Here is an 18957-nt window from a genome sequence, read left to right as displayed (position 1 = left end):
TTATTTTATATATCATTTAAATATATTACTTGAATTATTTATTTATAAATAAAAATATAATAATGAAAAGTATAAGATAATAATTAATTTTTTTTAATATATTGTATATATTGTATATATATCAAAATTTTATTATGTATAAAAAAAAAGAATTTTTTTTAATTGATTTTAATTAATGAATTGAATTTATATTTCTCAAATAAAAAAATATATAATTATATAATATTTTATTAGAATTTTTATAATAATATAAATTAATAATATGTATTCTAAACTTATAATATATATTTGTTATATGCAAATAGATAACAATAAAGATAACCAATTGAATAATCCCACATTTCTAATATAAGCGCATGCGTAAGGGATCCACGTTCGATTATATACTATATATATACTGTATATTACATTTCATTCTGATAGAATATACCTTAGTCTTCATCTGGTTAATTTCTGGATAAAAATATTTTTTATTAACAATGAAATTGCTTTTATTAGTGGGAGCAGTGTTAGCGATGTTTTGTACAACCGGTAATGCTGATAATACGAAAGGCCCAAAAGTTACAGATAAAGTAAGTAAATTAATTATGCCGGTATACTTCATTTGGTTTAGTTCAAAAATAAAAAATATATATATAGTTCATTAATGACATATCTTTTTTGTTTTTAAAAAATCGTATTATCGTATTTTATCATTTGGATATATTTCTATTTATTTTTGGTATTTAAATTTAGAAAATTTTTTTAAAATAAATTATATATATAATTTATATACAATTTTATATTTTTTAGTTATATATATATACACATATATATATAAGAAAAAATGTATTTAAATTTGTTTACATATTGAATATTTTTACATGCCAAATTTGTGATTATATGATTATAATTTAATTTTTATATGTTGTGAAATTAAATATAACAAAATCTACATATGTAGGTATGGTTTGATATTAATATTGATGGTAAATATGAAGGAAGAATTGAAATTGGACTTTTTGGAAAAACAGTTCCAAAAACAGTTGAAAATTTCATTGAATTATCTAAAAAACCTCAAGGAGAAGGATATAAGGGTAGTAAATTTCATAGAGTCATTAGTGAATTTATGATTCAAGGAGGAGATTTTACAAAAGGAGATGGAACTGGAGGTTTGAATTATATGATATTATGATATTATTTATTTATATTATTTATTTCTATATATATTTTTTAATATGAAATTGTACAATAAATTTAAAAAAATTTTTAAATAATTAAAATATTTATAATATTTGAAATATTTAACAATATGTTTAATTACATTTTATTATAATTTTATCCATCAGGACATAGTATTTATGGTAGTCGTTTTAAAGATGAAAACTTCAAATTGAATCATTATGGTGCTGGGTGGTTGTCTATGGCAAATGCTGGAAAAGATACTAATGGTTCTCAGTTTTTTATTACTGTAAAACAAACTCCATGGCTTGATGGTAGACATGTTGTATTTGGCAAAGTAATTAAAGGAATGGTATGTAATTATTTAAATATAATTAAATTTAAAATATAAATTTATATTATTTATATTATATTTATATATTATTTAAATATAATCTATCATCTTATTTTTTAAATATTTATTACGAAAATAATTTTATATAGGATGTAGTAAGAAAAATTGAAAATGTAAATACTGATACACGAGATAGACCAATAAAAGATGTTGTAATTGCTGATTGTGGTGCAGAAGTAGTAGCAAATCCTTTCAGTGTATCAAAAGAAGATGCTACAGATTAAATATATTTTCATTTTTATAATAATGAAAATTAATAATTTTTAACTACCATATGCTAAAAAAAATTCTAATATGATCATAATTTTTTTTACTAAATATTCAGAAAATATAATATTTAAAAATTTATTACAAAAATTTTTTAATTATTATTTGCATAATTGTTAAAATAATTATTTTAATAAATCTTGTTATAATATTATTAAAATATTTTAACAATTAAAAATCATTAAAAAATACATAATAAAAATTTGTTTTTATTATTTTATAATTATACATTCTGCAAATCACAAATAATAAATAAATATTTTAAACATATGGAGTTAAAAAATATTATTTTAAGCTTTCTTATCTTATTTCAATTTTCATAAAACCATAAAATATATATATATATATATATATATATAAACATATAATAAATTTTATATACTTATAATCACATTTTTTTCAAATAAACTTAAATTGTTTATAATGTTTTATTTTGTTTCATTTCTTTTATAACCATATTTACTGCAAATAATACAAATATGATAAAAATAAATGAAACATTTCACATAGTGTTATGGATAGATATACTTTATTAATGTTGTAACATAATACCAATACCTTTCACTTTAAAGTTCATGACATTCTCACAAATAATTTCTTCATTCATTTTTATAGAACATTTGTTAAACATGTGCATAAATCACAATCAATAAAAAATTAATGAAGGGATTTTATTATATATTTTCATTAATTTTCGTATATGTAATAAGATTTATAAATATACGAAGTATTAAAATAATTTTGAATTAAATAATGTAGTAGTTATTAGAAGATGATAAAAATAAATATGTTACGAAACAATCATTTTAAAAAATTTAAAATTATATTATTTTATTTTATTTTATAGAGATAATTTCTTTATTGTATCATACAAACATATCATATAGCTGCTACCATTCTTAAGTACTTATTATATAAATAGTTGCTAAATTGATAAATTAATAAAATTATTAAGTTGAGCATATTTTTTTAAAAAATTATCTATGTAGGTTATAAGATTTTTATACTAAATATGTGATTTATTTTATTTATTTTATTATTCTATTTTATTATATTATTGAAAATATCATGTATTTATTTTAAAAAAGAGTAGGAAATGTTTCTTTTAAGAATTTTCCTTTTCTATAATTGTTAATATTTAATAATTTAATATCTAAAATGATTTAATCTTTGTTCTATATAATTTTTTCTCAGACAACTTTCGATTACTTCGATACAGTCTCATTCGAACTCAGATAAAAATATAATTTTTTAATATATCATATAGCGCTAGTGATTTCAATATACTATGTACTTCATGTGTTATAACCTTAGTATGAAATTTAAATAAATTGTTTATTTTTATTAATTATATTTTTCTTATATGTAATTTTTTTTATTTTTTTATGTCACAATATAATTATTGTTTAATTACATTAAATATAACAATTGATAATCAAGTTTTTGTATCAAAAAACTACATTGAGTATTGAAATTAATTTGAATTTAATGTTAGATTTTGATTTTAATATTAATAAAAAAATTTGATTTTAATGTTAGATTACTATTTAAAAAATGCTTCAAATAAAATCTGTATTATTTTATATTATATTTTTTTTATTTTTAATGTTGTTTCTTTTATTCTACATACTTGGAGTTGTTCGTTATATTACGGATTTTGAAGAAAATACTTGTGATATGACATATATGTTTGAATATCCACAATATGTGGTAGGTAAATATAATATTTAAAAAAATATATATATAAAATATTATAATATATTATAATATTATATATATTAAGTATAATATATATAAAATGTTAATCTATTTTATTTAATTCTTTTTAAATTTTTATTTAATTCTTTGTAAATCTATCTATTATTTTATTAAATTAAATTATCAACAATCATATAATAATAATTTTATAATTTTATGATATAATCATATAATAATTTTAAAAAATTTTATATTTAAATTTATATATAATATATTAAATTATTATGATTGAAATCGATTTTTGAATTATAAAAGATTTTTATAAATTTTTTTACTTCTAATTTGAACAATATTTTTATTTATTAATCTTTTTTTTGAACATTTATAATAAAGCTTATTGATTTTATTTCAAACTAATTTTCAAATTAACTTTATATGATGTATTATTACTATTATTATATTAATAAATTAATTTAAACTTAATTTGTAAGTATAATATAGAAAATGTTAATTTTAATAATTAATATATAATAGTTTTTTCCTTTAATAAAAATCTTTTATTATAAATACTTGAAAAGAGAATCTCCTTAAATAATGAAATAGAAGAACGATACCCAAGATATGGATTATATGCATATGGGGAAGGTTTTGTTACTGAAAAACTTAGAAGAATGTACTTCTCAGGAATACCTGTACTTTTTATACCTGGTAATCTTGGATCTCATGAGCAAGGTTCTTAGAATCTGTTATTAAAAGGTATTTTAATTTGATTTGAATCTGTTGTTAATAATTCTATTATTTTTAGTAAGATCTCTTGCTTCTGTCAGTTTGAGAAAAAGTTTAAAAGATAGGACTCCATTTCATTTTGATTATTTTACTGTTTCAATAGGCAAGGATTATTCTGCTTTATATGGAGGTATGAATAAAAAGAATATATGATATAATTATATGTATATTCTATTGTATATTTTATATACATTATAATTCTATTATATATAAAATAATAATTTTATTAATCATTTTACTCATCATTTATCATTTATTTTTTTTTTATTTTTTTCATGTATTTTTTAAATAATTCATATATAATTTATTATTAGTCAACCTGTTAATTAAATATTTTCTTAGTAATCGTAGTAAGCTTAAAATATATTGTTAAAAGCATTTTCAAATATTAGAATTTTTAGCATTTTTCCTTTACACTTAATAATATATATTAATAATTAAAACAATTTATTTTAATTCTTAAGTTATTTATAAAAAGTTTTAATATATATTATTATTATAGTAGAAGAAATTGTTTAAAATGTTATCTTTATAACATATTTCAAATTCATTAAAATCAATAAAGAAAGAGTTAATCAGCAGGTTGACTTTTAAATAATTAAAAAGAATAAATGATAATTTATTGTAATTAATTCAAGGTGTATTGATTGAAGAAACAATGTATGTTTCATATTGTATACAAAAAATATTAAGTTTATATAAATCTAAAATAGATAACATTGTGCTTATAGGACATTCAATGGTAAATACATTTAGTATTATTATATTTATTTCAATAAGAATATTATATTATTTCTTTATTTTTAGGGAGGTATTATAGCTAAAGGTTCTGTTTTGATGACTCCAAATATAAATGCTAGTGTTGCAAGCATTATTATTACTTTAGCTACTCCTCATACACCTACATTAGCGTTAGATTATACTTTTGTTAATTATTATAAAAATTTAGAAAAACGCTTAAATGATATAAAAGATGCAGGAATAAATGTGATATCAATAGGAGGTGGACCACGAGATACACTCATAACATCAACACAAATTTTAGATCCTACAGCAGATATTAATGTTATTTCTAATGCTATACCAGATGTTTGGAAATCTGTGGATCATCTTAGTATTTTATGGTGTAAACAATTAGTATTATCTATTGTGCATTCATTATTTGATTCTGTTAATTATGCTCAAAAACCACCTAAAATATTTTCCACACCTAATGAAAGAATGCAAGCATTATCATATCATTTTTATCATGTAAGAAAGTTTTTTAAAGTTATCTTCATCTATAAAGTATTTAAACTATAAAAATTAATTTTACAGCGTACTTCTGGAAAAAGATTATATTTTTATAAAGAAATAATACAATTTGAAACTGATGGTGAATGGATAGAGAATATTCAAAGGCATTATACATGGACTAATAAAAACTCATTTAAGAAAACATCTTCTATTTATCTTATGATTAGATTAAGTGGACAACCTGATTATTTAACTATTGATACTAAAAATTTAGAATCTAAAGATTGGTTATTTGCATGTACAGCATCTAATATACAAGGACAATCAAGAATTTGGTAATATTAAATTATTTCTTTTAATTAAAAATTATAAATTTATTAAAATATTATTATAAAAAAAATATTCTATATTTAATTTAGCAATTGGGGTTGGAACTTGACAAATAGAACAAGAATTTTATCAGATCCTTTACACCGTATAAGAAAAACTGTTGATTTAAATTTGCAAGAGATAAAATATCCTGGTATAACACATATTATAATAAGAATTACACCAGATAATTTAGAAAAATATGTTACAATAAATGTAGATTTATATTCTTATGATACAAGATTTATATTTATTAAGAATAATCTATCTTTATTGAAAAATTTATTTATTTTACCTCAAATAAAAAAATCTCATCCTGGACATATTAGATATTATGCTAGTTTTGATAACTTTGTAAACGTTATTGCTGTTGAACTTAAAGCATCTGGATGTATGGATCCAAAACATGCAATTGTTGAATTAATAGAACCATGGAGTATTGGAGTTACACAAATTCAATTTTTTACAGTTATGTGAGTATAAGCTCTAAATAAACTATAAATTTCTAAATTATAAATTTTTTTTTTAGTTTTAAATTATTGAATTATTAAAATTTAATATTTTAGAGATAATGGACCAAAAATAATGAAAATTCAAACTAAAAATAAGTATTCTAATATTTCTCCAAATTTAAGAATAACTCTAGATCCTGCATGTTCATATGTAATTAATATTCAAAAAGGTGGAATTATAGATCAAATATCTTGTATTGTAAGAGATCGCTGGTATTTATTGTATACAACAATTATTAGTTTACTTTTGTTATTTTTATCTACAAGAATCAATCATGGCCATAATCAAACTCCAATAATAATAATTACGATATTTCTATCGTTTTGTTATAATTTAATGTTTGAATGTTTAATTGCTTTGGCAATTATTTGTGTATTTATTATTGGACTCTGCTGTTGCATTATATTTTTTGGCTCAGTAGCTCATAATATTGCTGTGAGGTAAAAAATTATAATTATATTGATACATATATTTATATTATAGAAAATTTTTTATGTTATTCAATTTATCAATTTTTTTTAGGTTTCTAGCACGTGTAATAACTTTTTCAACAACATGGTCAGATTGGCTGCTTGGAGGATTAAATCAATTACCATTTATTACTACAATTCTTGTTTTATCTTTAATTCCAGCAACATGTGGAGCTTTAGCTATGTTAATTTCCATTTTTCTTTATTTTTTAAATTTGACGAAAATGTATGAAGATTATTTAGAAGAACTTTTAATGGCTTCATTACAACATTTTAATTGGATAAGACAATTTAGAAGTACAAAAGATAATTCTAAAAATACAAGACAAAAAATATTCAATCATCTTATTTTTTTTATACTTTGGTGCTTTACTGCTATTCCAGCTGTACCATCTGTACTTGTTTGGGCAAAAAATTTCAGGTTTGTAATTAATTATTTAAAAAATATAAAATATGGGTATTCAGTATTAAAATTATTACTGTAAATTTGTTTTAGTTACAATATGAAACTTTCTTCGGAAGATTCTTTATTACTTCAAAGCTGGATAATTTTAGTAACATGCAGTACAATGGGATGGGTGCAACTTCCTTCTAATAATCATAAAAATCGATCTCAAATATTATCCAGTATATTATGTTTTTTAGGTTGGGTAGTACTTTTAATGGGAGCAGCACCTCATCCACCTTTTTATCAATATTGTATACCACCTATTGTAGCAGGAACTATTAGTATTATTGCATTAAATTTCATTTTTTCTTAAAATATTATTTATTTAAAATAATACTTTAATCTAATCTTCCTGTCTATATCAGTTTCATGTACATCTAAATTGTATATATTGTGTTTGTATAAAAATATTTATATTTAGAATGTGTATAATAATATAATAGTTATATTGAAATTTATTCCATTAAACTTTTAGCTATTTCGCACTTTATGTAAACAAATTGTGTTGTCTTACAATCCTTACTATTGTTTTTTTTATCTTTATATCTTTAGAAGAAAAAGTGCTTATAAAAAATGTGCAAAAAATCTTTATCTCTTAAACTGCATATGTTACAATATAATATTCAGGCCTCAAATATAAAAAATATAATAAATTGATAAAAATTTTTGACATTTTATTTCAATGTTCAGAAAATGAAAATAATATTACATATTATTATAACTGAAATATTTTACGCTTAATACATATAAATACAAACTTAAAATTATCTGAGATTAACAACTACAAGTCAAATTTGTAACAATTCATTTTGATTATAATCATTTACTACAAATCTGACTTGAAGTTTAGATTGAATGGATTATAATATATAATATATATAATTATATTATTAATTTATAATAATATATATAATTATATGAAATAATTTGTATTATTATAAATAAAATACCTATATACACATTACAAATTAATATTTTTTATTTAATTTATAAATAATTGGGAAATATTAAAATATTTTATTATACAGCAAACAATAAATTTATTGTTTATCGGAAAAAGATATACAGTTTTAACATTTTTATATGACCTATTTAACATCACATTTATTGTATATTTTTTTTATTGTATTATTGCTATTTTTAATATTTTATGTCTGTCTTAAATTCATTAACTAAAAAAATTTTTTTTATTCTTATTTTTAATTTTAGTTAATTTTATTTAATTAATCAACAATTGTTTAAATAACAAACTAAATTACATCAAATTGATAGAAAAAATTGAATTCAACTTTATATAGATATATGATCTATTTACTGTTTACAAGATAATGATATACACATTTATGTAAATTAATGAGACCCAAAAATAATCATGATATATGCAATTATCATAGAAATATGGCAGTAACCTAATTTTACAAATTAATAATATAATGCCCACTCATTTTCTTGTAGAAATGTATCAACTACTTCCTTCATTGCTAAATTAGGGATTAATTGATCCTGAGTTAAACGAACTCTAGTAACTGGATCAAAGTGTCCCACCCTTTGTAAATGTTCTTCAATGTCTTTTCGTTCATATGTAATTCCACTTGGCGTTATTACAGGTTCTTGTAAAATTTCAAAACTAATTTTTCCACATAAATAATCAGGTACTTCTCTTTTCTATTCCACATATTCATAAAAATTGCAGATAATACATAATTACTTTTTTTCATATGCAATTAAAAACTTCAAAAATAATCAAGAATATAAACTCACCCTTCTTCTTTCATCCACTTTTGCAAATAAATCATTAAGGTGAGCCATACATGTATCTCTTTTTTCTTCTATCTCTTCTTTTTTCCTTGTAAATTCAATAGATGAGGCTTCTCCTTCACTTTTACTATCTACATCTTTAATTGCTTCTTGTTCCTTTAAGGCAGCTAAACTTCGTTCAGCATCTTCTACTATCAATTGATTCAGATATGATTGTAATTCAATATCTTGAGCAATTCTCTGTTCTTCTCTCAATTGAAAACAACGTTTTCGTGCTTGCCTTAAAATGCTGGTCATATCATCTCCATAATTTAACTTTTGTTCCTTGGCCAAATCCACAGCTACATTATCGTTGAGATGTGTAATCATGAGAATGGCAAATTTCACATTGCCATAAAAACCATGAATACCATAAAAAAAAATATTCACAAGATATTTCCATATTTCACAATGATATATATAATATACAATAAAATATTATAGATATTATATCTAGATATATATATATCAAGACAAGATAATCTAATCTTTAAATGCTGTCATAGATGAAATTTCATTCTAAACAAATGTTGTTTTTATACAACTTTTCAATGATAGCTTTTAAAGATTAAGATAATATACAAAAAAAGATATGGCATATAAAATTATATTAATAAACAAATAATGTTTTTTATTAAAAAATATTTTGCAAAATGCAATTTAAAAATATAATGTTTATTTTGATTATATATATGAAATAAGTAAAATGATTTTATAATGAAATGATAAAATAAAAAATTTAATCATTAATATTAAATACATTTAAGATATTAGAAAAAAATAGTAATATATAATATAATGTAATATAATATAATTATTTCATAAAAATTATGATGAAATATTTTCCTATAAATAAATTTTTATAAGAAGCATATTATAATAAGAAACCAGTGAAATTTCAAAACAAAAATATAGCGACATACCTCTTTGTAAATGTTTCACAGCTTCATCGAAGAGTTCCATTTCAAGAAGAGCTAGACCCAAGAAAAAATGACCCTTCACCAGACATGGATCGATATCGAGAGCACGTCTGCAGTCTAGACAGGATGATTCCCATCGTTTCAATTTCAGGTTACACAGCGCTCGGTTCGTAAAATATAGTGCTTGGGTTGGATTTTTAATCTGCAGGAATGAGATGCAATGTCGTAACTTGCCTGCATAGATTCATAGTAGCACTCACAATTGCTTTGGTGTAGCAGTGTGCAGCATCCTCATATTTGTGAAGATTGAAAAGTCGATTTCCTTCTTCTTTTAACTCTTTGTCAGAGAGGTTGGCGGTTGTATACATTTTACTCATCTTGGCAACAAATGTTGTGCCGTATTAAACACTCTTCTACATATGAAGTCTCGTTGGATTATTTACTAATATTTCTTATAAGAAAAAATAGTCGAATTGTAAACAAATCGACTAACAAAATAATATTGTATAACCTTAACCTTAATGACATATACGTTCTTCCATTTTCCTTGTGAGTTTGTCAGTCATTAACTAAAATGTGATAAAGAAGTACATAGTAAATAAAACTAGGAGGAAGTTATCTTTCAATATAAAGTCTGATTTTCAAAAAATATTCAATATGAATATTTTAATATTTGTTCATTTCTAAATATTGTAACATTTTTTAAAAATATTTTTGTCCTGTGTAATACTTTATTTATTTATTTATTTTTATTTTCAAATTTACAGAGATTTTCATCCTATTTTTAATTATAATTTTGGTAAATTATAATTATCAATAAAAAAAAACAGATTAATAAAATAATTGCTCATTTCAGAAATTAAAATTATATAAAAATAATAAAATATATAAATATAAATATAATATAAATATTGTCATTTTTTGATTGGAATATTTTTATTGCGATGTAAAAAATTTTATTACATCTATTATTTTAATTGTTAGTCTTTTTTTAATTTTATTTTTTTTTTAATTTAAAATTATAGAAATACAAGTATGTGTTTATATTTATAAAATTCATAGTTTGAAGTGTTATGTATTTGATATAATAATATAATATTTATATAATCAACTCATATATAGTATAATTAATTAATAAAAAAAATAAATAAATAAATTTATTGAAAAATAATTTTATTTTTGTTTATTTTTTTAAAATAATTATTTTCTACTTCAAACTATAAAATTAATTATATATTTTAATTATTTTACATACTGCTATATATTATTAATCTTAGATATACTATATATACAAATAGGTTTGTTTGTTATAGGGTGTCTATTGTATTCAGCAATAATTCCTATTTTATGTTTAAAAAATTCTAACATTTTTTTTGCAATCAATTTATTATTTTCATGTACATCTGAATGTTTTAAAAAATCATTCACCTATAAAATAAAATAATTATTTATTATAATAAAAATTTTTTTGTAATATTAAAACAAATAAAAAATTACCTTCATCCATCTGCATTCAGAAATTTCTTTTTCACATTTTTTAATATTGAAATTAAGAGGAGTTAAATAAGCAACCATATATATATCAGAACAATTAAATGAATAATCATGAATATGTCTAAAGCTTATTATACACTTGAAAATAGTTTGTATACCAGTTTCTTCTAGAATTTCTCTTTTCACAGCTTCTTCTAAATTTTCTCCTTTAATAAAAAAATTTAAATAAAAAAAAATATTATTATTATATATATATTATGTAATATTAATTACATTAATTTAATATTAATTTATTGTAATAATTTATAAAAAATTATATACCTGGATTAACATGACCACCTGGTAATTTCCACATAGCTTTTTTGTTTACATATTTTTCTTTAAGAACTAAAACTTCTTGAGTTTCTTCATTATAAACAAACCCACCAACTCCTAAATTTGTATGTGCATAATGTGGAATATTACATTCTTCATTAACTAACCATCGGTAAAGCATGACATATTCTTGTTTTGCATGATGAAATTTAAATCCTTCTTTCACAAGTATTGGTATCCATTCTGAATGTGATAAATATACGCGAAACCATATTGTGCGTTTTTTATTTTGTATCCACTCTTGTAAAGATGCTAAAAAAATTATACTAAAAAATTATGCTAAAAAAATTATATATATAAAATTACATATATATAATACAAATGTTAATTTCTTGTTAGATTCTTTTTCTTTGATTTTGAAAAAATAATAATAATAATTTATGAATTTTTCTAATAATTTTTATATTACATACCTGTAAGACGATGAGCAAATACTTGAGACGTGCAAGATTCTTCATTTGAGTCGATAGTTATGCCATTATAGTGATCATTATTCCCTTTAAAACACTTCGATGCCATAATTACAGAAAGATTACTATAATATGTTTTACGACGCAATATAGTGTAAAAGATAGTATGATGTTTCACTAAAAATTGTTGTTTTAACCGTAGCAACGTAATGAAATTTTGAAGTTTCAATCCTACACATTGCAACATTTGAAAATATAAAATATAAACATTTTTGAAAATTTTTCAATGATGATATTTACTATCATATTTTGTATAGATACGTAAATTAAAAGTTTTTATGTAACATGATTAAAACTAGTTTATTATTAATATGTATAATGTTAGATAAAAAATTCTAACCTAATATTTTTAAGACAAAAGTATTTGCTTAGATAGAAATATTGCAAAGAAGTATATACGAAGATATCTTGCCTTTCGTATATATATTTATAATGCAATATAATAATATTAATATAAATTCATTATTTATTACTTAATTATAAATTAATAAAATCATTATAAATGTAACAAATTAAAATTTTAATTTATTTAATTATCATCAACATAAATAACATTCTTTTTTTAAAAATATAATAATATTTATGCTAATTTATTACAGAAAAATATAAAACATATTTATTATAATTTACTAAATTTTTTTCAATTCACATATAATAAATATTACATATAATTAAAATAAAACATGCAAATATGGTAAGTAATAATAAACAAAAAAATAAGAAGTTTCTATTATATTAAAATTTTTAAATATAAAAATTTGATTAATATATAGTAATAATAACAACAATACAAAATAAACTGAATTAAAAAATGTCAAAAGGTACAATCTCGTTTTTTATTCCAAAATGATTCTATATCCTCGTAAACTTTAATAATAGGAAAATTATAATGAAGAGCCTCACAAATACGACAATAGTGTCGCGAAATACTACCAAAATAACCATGTTCATTGATTACTTTGTAATATTTACGCCATTCGTGAAATTCGAAATATTTGTCATCATGTTGATTAAGGTAACGAATGTAATTTGCCAAAGCCATTGGATTTGCGAAATCATTAACATGGAGAAATGAATGTGGTGGTAATAATTTCTCACAATCTTTTTTTGATGCACCCATTATTACTGGAATTGCTAATTTATGATAACCATGCCAAAATACTTTTTCTGTTATATATTCTTTACAATTTGAATTTTCAAAAGCTAAATAGAATTTATATGCATTTAAAATAGAACAATCTCTATCGAAATGACCTGGACACGCGGTTGTATTACCGTTTAAACATTTTCCATATATGTCAAGATCATTACTGAAAATTAATTTTAATTCTTTAATATATTTCCATCGTCCATTCGTGCCTGCACAATTACTACCCATCACAGTGACTAGTTTAGTTTTTAATTTTTTTATCACATCCTTTGAAAAATTTATTTCTGGTGAGTGTATAAATGATGTAGAAATCGTTCTACCGTAAGGTACTGGTACATCGCTATTCATTCGATAAGTCATTGACCAGTTAAATAAACCATTATATTTGAATAATTGTTGATTTCCATAAAGAAAAGTATGCATTGGTGATTCATCAGTTAAAAAAATCCATCTTTGGTTCCATCGAGTTCTAGTTGGTAATTCCAACGCGTTCCTTGTCAAATGTAAATGAAACACAACTGCGTCTGCTATATCTAAATCTTTCGATCGATAGCTCAATACACATCGATTAACTGTACAATTATTCCAAGGTGAAAATCTAAAATAAAAAGATCATATTTAAATTTAAACTTAAATTTATATACCAATTTATTAATATTTAAATTAATAATTGCTTATATGTATATATAATTAGATATTTTTAATATATTTGTAATATATTAACTTTTTATTTGTAAAACGTTTGATATGCCTGCGTTCCAAAAACTTTCCATGTTTCCAAATTAAAATCAAATATGGTTCCTTTTTTTTATTTATAACTGTTGGCGGTAAACTACCTTCAGAAGACAAGAGCCATCTTCCAAGTAAAGATGTTTTATCAGTCTGATACGAATAAAGGCGCGAATTAATAATGCTATAACTGCTATTAAAAGCTCTATAACACTTGTTTTATCATTAATATTTTTTATTATATAAATTTAAATTCTTTTATTTTCGTAATTCGTAGTTTAATTAAATAATAATAGAAAACTAATTTTAATCAAAGATACACATACCTGTTCTTTTGTAAAATTTCTTTTTCTTGATAAAATCACTAAACTTTCTTTCGTTTGCTTTCGATGTTCTATTTGTTTTATAAATACATCTTTATAAACTTTTTTGTTTAGCAAACTTGGAAAATTAACAAAAATAACACAAAAAATTGTACAACCAATACATAAAATTAATAGTATTTTCAAATATTGTGAAATTCCGAGCATCGCGCTTTAAACTTTTTCGACGACAGAATATGGCAAGTATTAACCGAAGCATATCGGTACTTAATCGCTTTTGCGTTTTTATTCTTTATGAGCTGTTTTTCTATTTTAAAATTACTCTCTTGAATGAAATGAAATTATTAATTAATAGGATACGCTATTCAAACGTTGTTGTTAGAACGATATGAATTTTTCTTGTTAATCTGAAGATTAATGAAATGTAATGAGGTGATAGATGAAAAGATGTTTAGAAGAAAGAAACAGGTCTGACCAACAACTGAGACTACCTTTGACGTGTGTTGCAAGTAATCGTTGATCTCGATTGTCTTGGTTAACCAAGTGTAACGATTCATGTAGCAAATTATTAACGTTATCTTCTGCAGTAATAAAAAAATTGCATTCTTTGTTATTTTTTTGTTATTTTTTCAAGAAAAATTTAAGTTCATTAAAAAAAAATATATATATTAAAAATGAATGAAAAAATAATTCTTAGTAGCTTATAATTTATTTAAAGCTATTAATATCTTTCTTTAATAAGTTTGTTACTTTAATTTAATATTATCCATCAATTATATCAATTGTGAATATATGGAAGATTATGTTTAGATTTTAAAATTCGCGCTTATATAACTCAATTTTTTAATATTTGTAATAAAAATAAATATGAAACTACTTATTCTTTAAATATATTGATCGTAAATATGTTAATATATTTTTATAAATATATTTAATAATACACATATTAAATATTTAAATTTTAACCACTAATCGAATTATTTTAGTTGACATAATTTTGATATATAATTGAAATTGTATTGTTGTATTAACATGAATATCGTCATTAAGAGATAAAAATTATTTGTAAGTAATTTTAATTGACATGTAAAAAAATTACAATAATACATAACAAAAGTATAATAAAAAATTGATAAATCCTTAACCAAATAAATTTAGTTTAATATATACATATATATAAATAGTTATATATATAATTATATATATTATATAAATTTTGTACCTTTTTTAATTTTTTGACAAGTGCACAATATTTAAAAATTGTAATCAATTTATACTTATCATATAAATTATGATCAATTTTGTATATTACATCGGTAAATGTTTTAATTATATACATAGTTTTATATAAAATCATATAGGTTGGCAATAGCTAGGAAATTTTTTGAAGAAAAGTTTTTCTTTCTTTTATTGTTCAGTTACTAGCGAATAGCACGTGTAAGAGGTAAATGACAATGAGAATGTTAGGTGACAAAGTTAAAGATTGTAATAATAGTAATGAAAATATAGATTGTTTGAATTTTAATGATTTATCAAAGGAACATATATTACAATGTATTAACATTATTTGCCATTTAACTGAAGAAAAATTGAAAACAAACAATGCATTATTCGAAGATGAAAGTCAACCAATTTTCATGCAAGTAACATGTATTAGAGTACCTAAAACTCCAAGAAGATTTATGAGAATGTAAGTTCATACATTTTGAATATATCTATTTTATTAAATAAATAACAAATTATTTTTATATATTAAATTTAATATAACGCATATTTATATATTTATCTATAATATATATTCGATATATTTTTTGATTTTTATGAAAAATCATGATAATAAAAAAATGTTATTTATTATTTACAATTTATTTTTAGATTATTACCACATTCAATAATATCATCAAATGATGAAGTTGCACTTTTTGTTGGTGATCTCCAAAGAGGAAGAAGAAGAGACTATGAACCAACAATAGAATATTATGAAAATTTATTACGCAAACATGGTTGTACAAAAATAAAAAGTATAATACCAATGAATCAAGTGAAAACTGAATATGATCAATATGAATTAAAAAGAAAACTTGTTGGCACCTACGATTATTTTCTTGTAGATGGAAAAATAGCTGGTCATTTATCTCATTTATTGGGAAAAGAATTTTATAAAAAAAGAAAATTGCCAACATCTATTAGAATGTTGAGTAAAGATTTAAAACATGAAATAGAATATGCTTTAAGGAAAACTGTCATGCAAATTCATTCTTATGGTGATACACATATAGTTCAAGTTGGGCATACTTCTATGAAGAAGAAAGAAATTTTAGAAAATATATTAGCAACATGTCATTATTTATCTAAAAATTATCCAGGAGGTTGGGTTAATATTCGTTCTATTCGTATTAAAACATCTATTAGTCTTGGTCTACTAATATATATGACATTGAGTAAATATTAATTCTATATTTAATTTTAATTATAAAAATGATATTTATATAAATATATTCATATATATTCAATAATATTCAATATTTTTCTTTATATATATTTATATATTTTTCTATATTGTTTTAGAAGATAAATGCTTAGTTGATGTGCCAGTAATGCAACCTAAAAGACCAAAAGCATATCATAATGTATCAGGAGAACTAACTACTGCACCTGGTATTGCTACTGTAACTGTTACTCCTGAAGGAGATATTACTGTTAAAAAAATTAAAAAGAGAATCTTTCTTCAAAAGAAAAATTTACAAAATAAATAAAATTCAACAAATAAAAAAATTGATTATTTTTATATTACTTTATTAAATCTAGTAAACAAAGTTAAAAAATTATTATTCTACTTATTATTATCTTAAACATTTGTTCTATTTAAAATTTGTAATTATTGCACTTGAAATTTTATATATTTAATAATATGTATTTTAATTAAATATTTTTTTATATCTACTTATATGAAAAAAAACAAAAACATTCTACTTGTAATACTAATAATTAATATAAAATAGTCTGATCTTTTTTAGAAATACTTTGATAACCATTTGCTGGCATTGTTGGAATGTTATTTGAAATACCATTTGTATTTTGAATATATTTATATGTGTTTACAGCATTTGTGACGACTTCTATTTCTTGAAAATTCTGAAGTCTTTGAATATCTTCATCTTTTCTCAACCTAGTATTGGGCAGTTTTCTTAATTTTACAATTTGATTAGGTTCAATATTCAATTCTTGACAGCATATACGAATTAATGTTTGGTATGATAAATCATTTTGTGGTAATTCTATTTCTATGAAATCTGGATCAGGAGCATCGGCTACACGAATTTTTAATACCAATTCTAAAATAAAAAATGTAAATTATATATATATATATATTTTTAATTATATATAATGTATGTTATTTATTTATATGTTTTATTTTGTTGTTTTAATAATATTATATATAAAAATCAAAATAATAAATAACAAAATATAAATTTCTTACCATCTTGATATAAACCATTATTTCTTATTTTAGAAATTCCTGAATCTATAGTTCCATGTACATAATCATTTTTAATATATTTGGGTATTATGTTATGAACTGCTGGTTCACTTAAAATTCTTTGAGAATCAGTTGGCATATCTAAAAGCTGTAAAATTTGTGGATTGGTACATAAAAATGCTGGTGTTTCTCCAATTTCAGATCTTATATTCTTATCTGCACCATTTTTTAACAATAAAGCAGCTACATCTAAGTAGCCTTTTTTACATGCCCAATGTAAAGGAGTCCTTAAAGGAGAAATACTAATTATGTTATTGTTTTGACATTTTAAATAAAAACACATTATATGTTTTTACTATCATCATATATTTTATATATTATCTACTTAAAAAACATATGTAAAAGCATACGTAATTTATATTCAAAAACATATGTAAAAACTTTATATAATAAATTATGAAAATAAAATACCATCCATTAACAGAATGTCGTGTATTAACATCAACACCTAAATTAAGTAATTCTTGAACAACATCAGTATCACCAACACAAGCTGCTTTTCTTAATCGTTCTTCCAATATTCTTTTATTTTCCATATTATCATAACTCATAAATAAGTCTACAAGTTTCACATTTTTTTCCATTTCGAGTTTTTCTAGGACATTTTGAAAGTACAAAGAATAGCATTACTTGAATGATGATAGGTCTTTGAGGGATTCAAACTCGATTGCTATCTAAGCGCCGCAGGTGGTAATTTAGAAGAATCTTAATAATCGTAATAGATATATAATCAGATATATTTTTAAATTTTAAAATTATTTCAAGATTAAAATTTTTTCAGGATTAAAAAATTAAATATTGATTTAATTTTCAATT

At 21.2% G+C, this 18957-nt stretch overlaps 6 protein-coding genes across 11 annotated transcripts; 3 read left to right on the top strand and 3 right to left on the bottom strand.

The window, feature by feature from the left end:
• Positions 1-412: 412 nt before the first annotated feature.
• Positions 413-1792, top strand: LOC122710580 (peptidyl-prolyl cis-trans isomerase 5). Its single transcript, XM_043928503.1, has 4 exons — positions 413-572; positions 944-1151; positions 1329-1513; positions 1645-1792. The coding sequence occupies exons 1-4, from the start codon at positions 480-482 to the stop codon at positions 1777-1779; spliced, it is 621 nt and encodes a 206-aa protein (XP_043784438.1). The 5' UTR covers positions 413-479; the 3' UTR covers positions 1780-1792.
• A 1312-nt stretch (positions 1793-3104) lies between these two features.
• LOC122710594 (GPI inositol-deacylase) lies at positions 3105-7922 on the top strand. Of its 6 annotated transcripts, XM_043928538.1 has the most exons (11): positions 3105-3135; positions 3459-3532; positions 4099-4252; positions 4326-4436; positions 4945-5048; positions 5114-5557; positions 5624-5877; positions 5962-6384; positions 6478-6864; positions 6947-7315; positions 7391-7922. In XM_043928538.1, the coding sequence occupies exons 1-11, from the start codon at positions 3111-3113 to the stop codon at positions 7653-7655; spliced, it is 2610 nt and encodes an 869-aa protein (XP_043784473.1). In that variant the 5' UTR covers positions 3105-3110; the 3' UTR covers positions 7656-7922. The 6 variants fall into 6 exon arrangements, with proteins under 6 accessions (XP_043784473.1, XP_043784471.1, XP_043784472.1 ...); XM_043928536.1 differs by lacking the exon at positions 3105-3135 and having other exon boundaries at positions 3207-3532; XM_043928537.1 differs by lacking the exon at positions 3105-3135 and having other exon boundaries at positions 3208-3536; positions 4124-4252.
• Positions 7923-8528: 606 nt separating this feature from the next.
• Positions 8529-10609, bottom strand: LOC122710618 (E3 ubiquitin-protein ligase CHIP). The gene is made up of 4 exons (XM_043928577.1): positions 10320-10609; positions 10063-10261; positions 9104-9441; positions 8529-9007 (listed from the first exon to the last, which is right to left on the bottom strand). The coding sequence occupies exons 1-4, from the start codon at positions 10434-10436 to the stop codon at positions 8765-8767; spliced, it is 897 nt and encodes a 298-aa protein (XP_043784512.1). The 5' UTR covers positions 10437-10609; the 3' UTR covers positions 8529-8764.
• A 698-nt stretch (positions 10610-11307) lies between these two features.
• LOC122710593 (4-galactosyl-N-acetylglucosaminide 3-alpha-L-fucosyltransferase 9) lies at positions 11308-15289 on the bottom strand. The gene is made up of 7 exons (XM_043928535.1): positions 14604-15289; positions 14273-14430; positions 13674-14146; positions 12342-12569; positions 11875-12180; positions 11557-11759; positions 11308-11487 (listed from the first exon to the last, which is right to left on the bottom strand). The coding sequence occupies exons 1-7, from the start codon at positions 14805-14807 to the stop codon at positions 11317-11319; spliced, it is 1743 nt and encodes a 580-aa protein (XP_043784470.1). The 5' UTR covers positions 14808-15289; the 3' UTR covers positions 11308-11316.
• A 759-nt stretch (positions 15290-16048) lies between these two features.
• On the top strand, positions 16049-17422 carry LOC122710659 (ribosomal L1 domain-containing protein 1-like). Its single transcript, XM_043928639.1, has 3 exons — positions 16049-16290; positions 16476-17041; positions 17169-17422. The coding sequence occupies exons 1-3, from the start codon at positions 16049-16051 to the stop codon at positions 17354-17356; spliced, it is 996 nt and encodes a 331-aa protein (XP_043784574.1). The 3' UTR covers positions 17357-17422.
• A 74-nt stretch (positions 17423-17496) lies between these two features.
• On the bottom strand, positions 17497-18908 carry LOC122710651 (ankyrin repeat domain-containing protein 40-like). Its single transcript, XM_043928629.1, has 3 exons — positions 18553-18908; positions 18082-18368; positions 17497-17935 (listed from the first exon to the last, which is right to left on the bottom strand). The coding sequence occupies exons 1-3, from the start codon at positions 18723-18725 to the stop codon at positions 17589-17591; spliced, it is 807 nt and encodes a 268-aa protein (XP_043784564.1). The 5' UTR covers positions 18726-18908; the 3' UTR covers positions 17497-17588.
• Between the last annotated feature and the right edge of the window lie 49 nt (positions 18909-18957).

Source organism: Apis laboriosa, unplaced genomic scaffold (genome assembly GCF_014066325.1).
Source record: "Apis laboriosa isolate Shangri-la unplaced genomic scaffold, ASM1406632v1 scaffold14_cov150, whole genome shotgun sequence".
NCBI classification, from domain to species: domain Eukaryota; kingdom Metazoa; phylum Arthropoda; class Insecta; order Hymenoptera; family Apidae; genus Apis; species Apis laboriosa.
The sequence above is the reverse complement of the archived record's forward strand: the minus strand, read 5'-3'. Positions and strand labels throughout refer to the sequence as shown.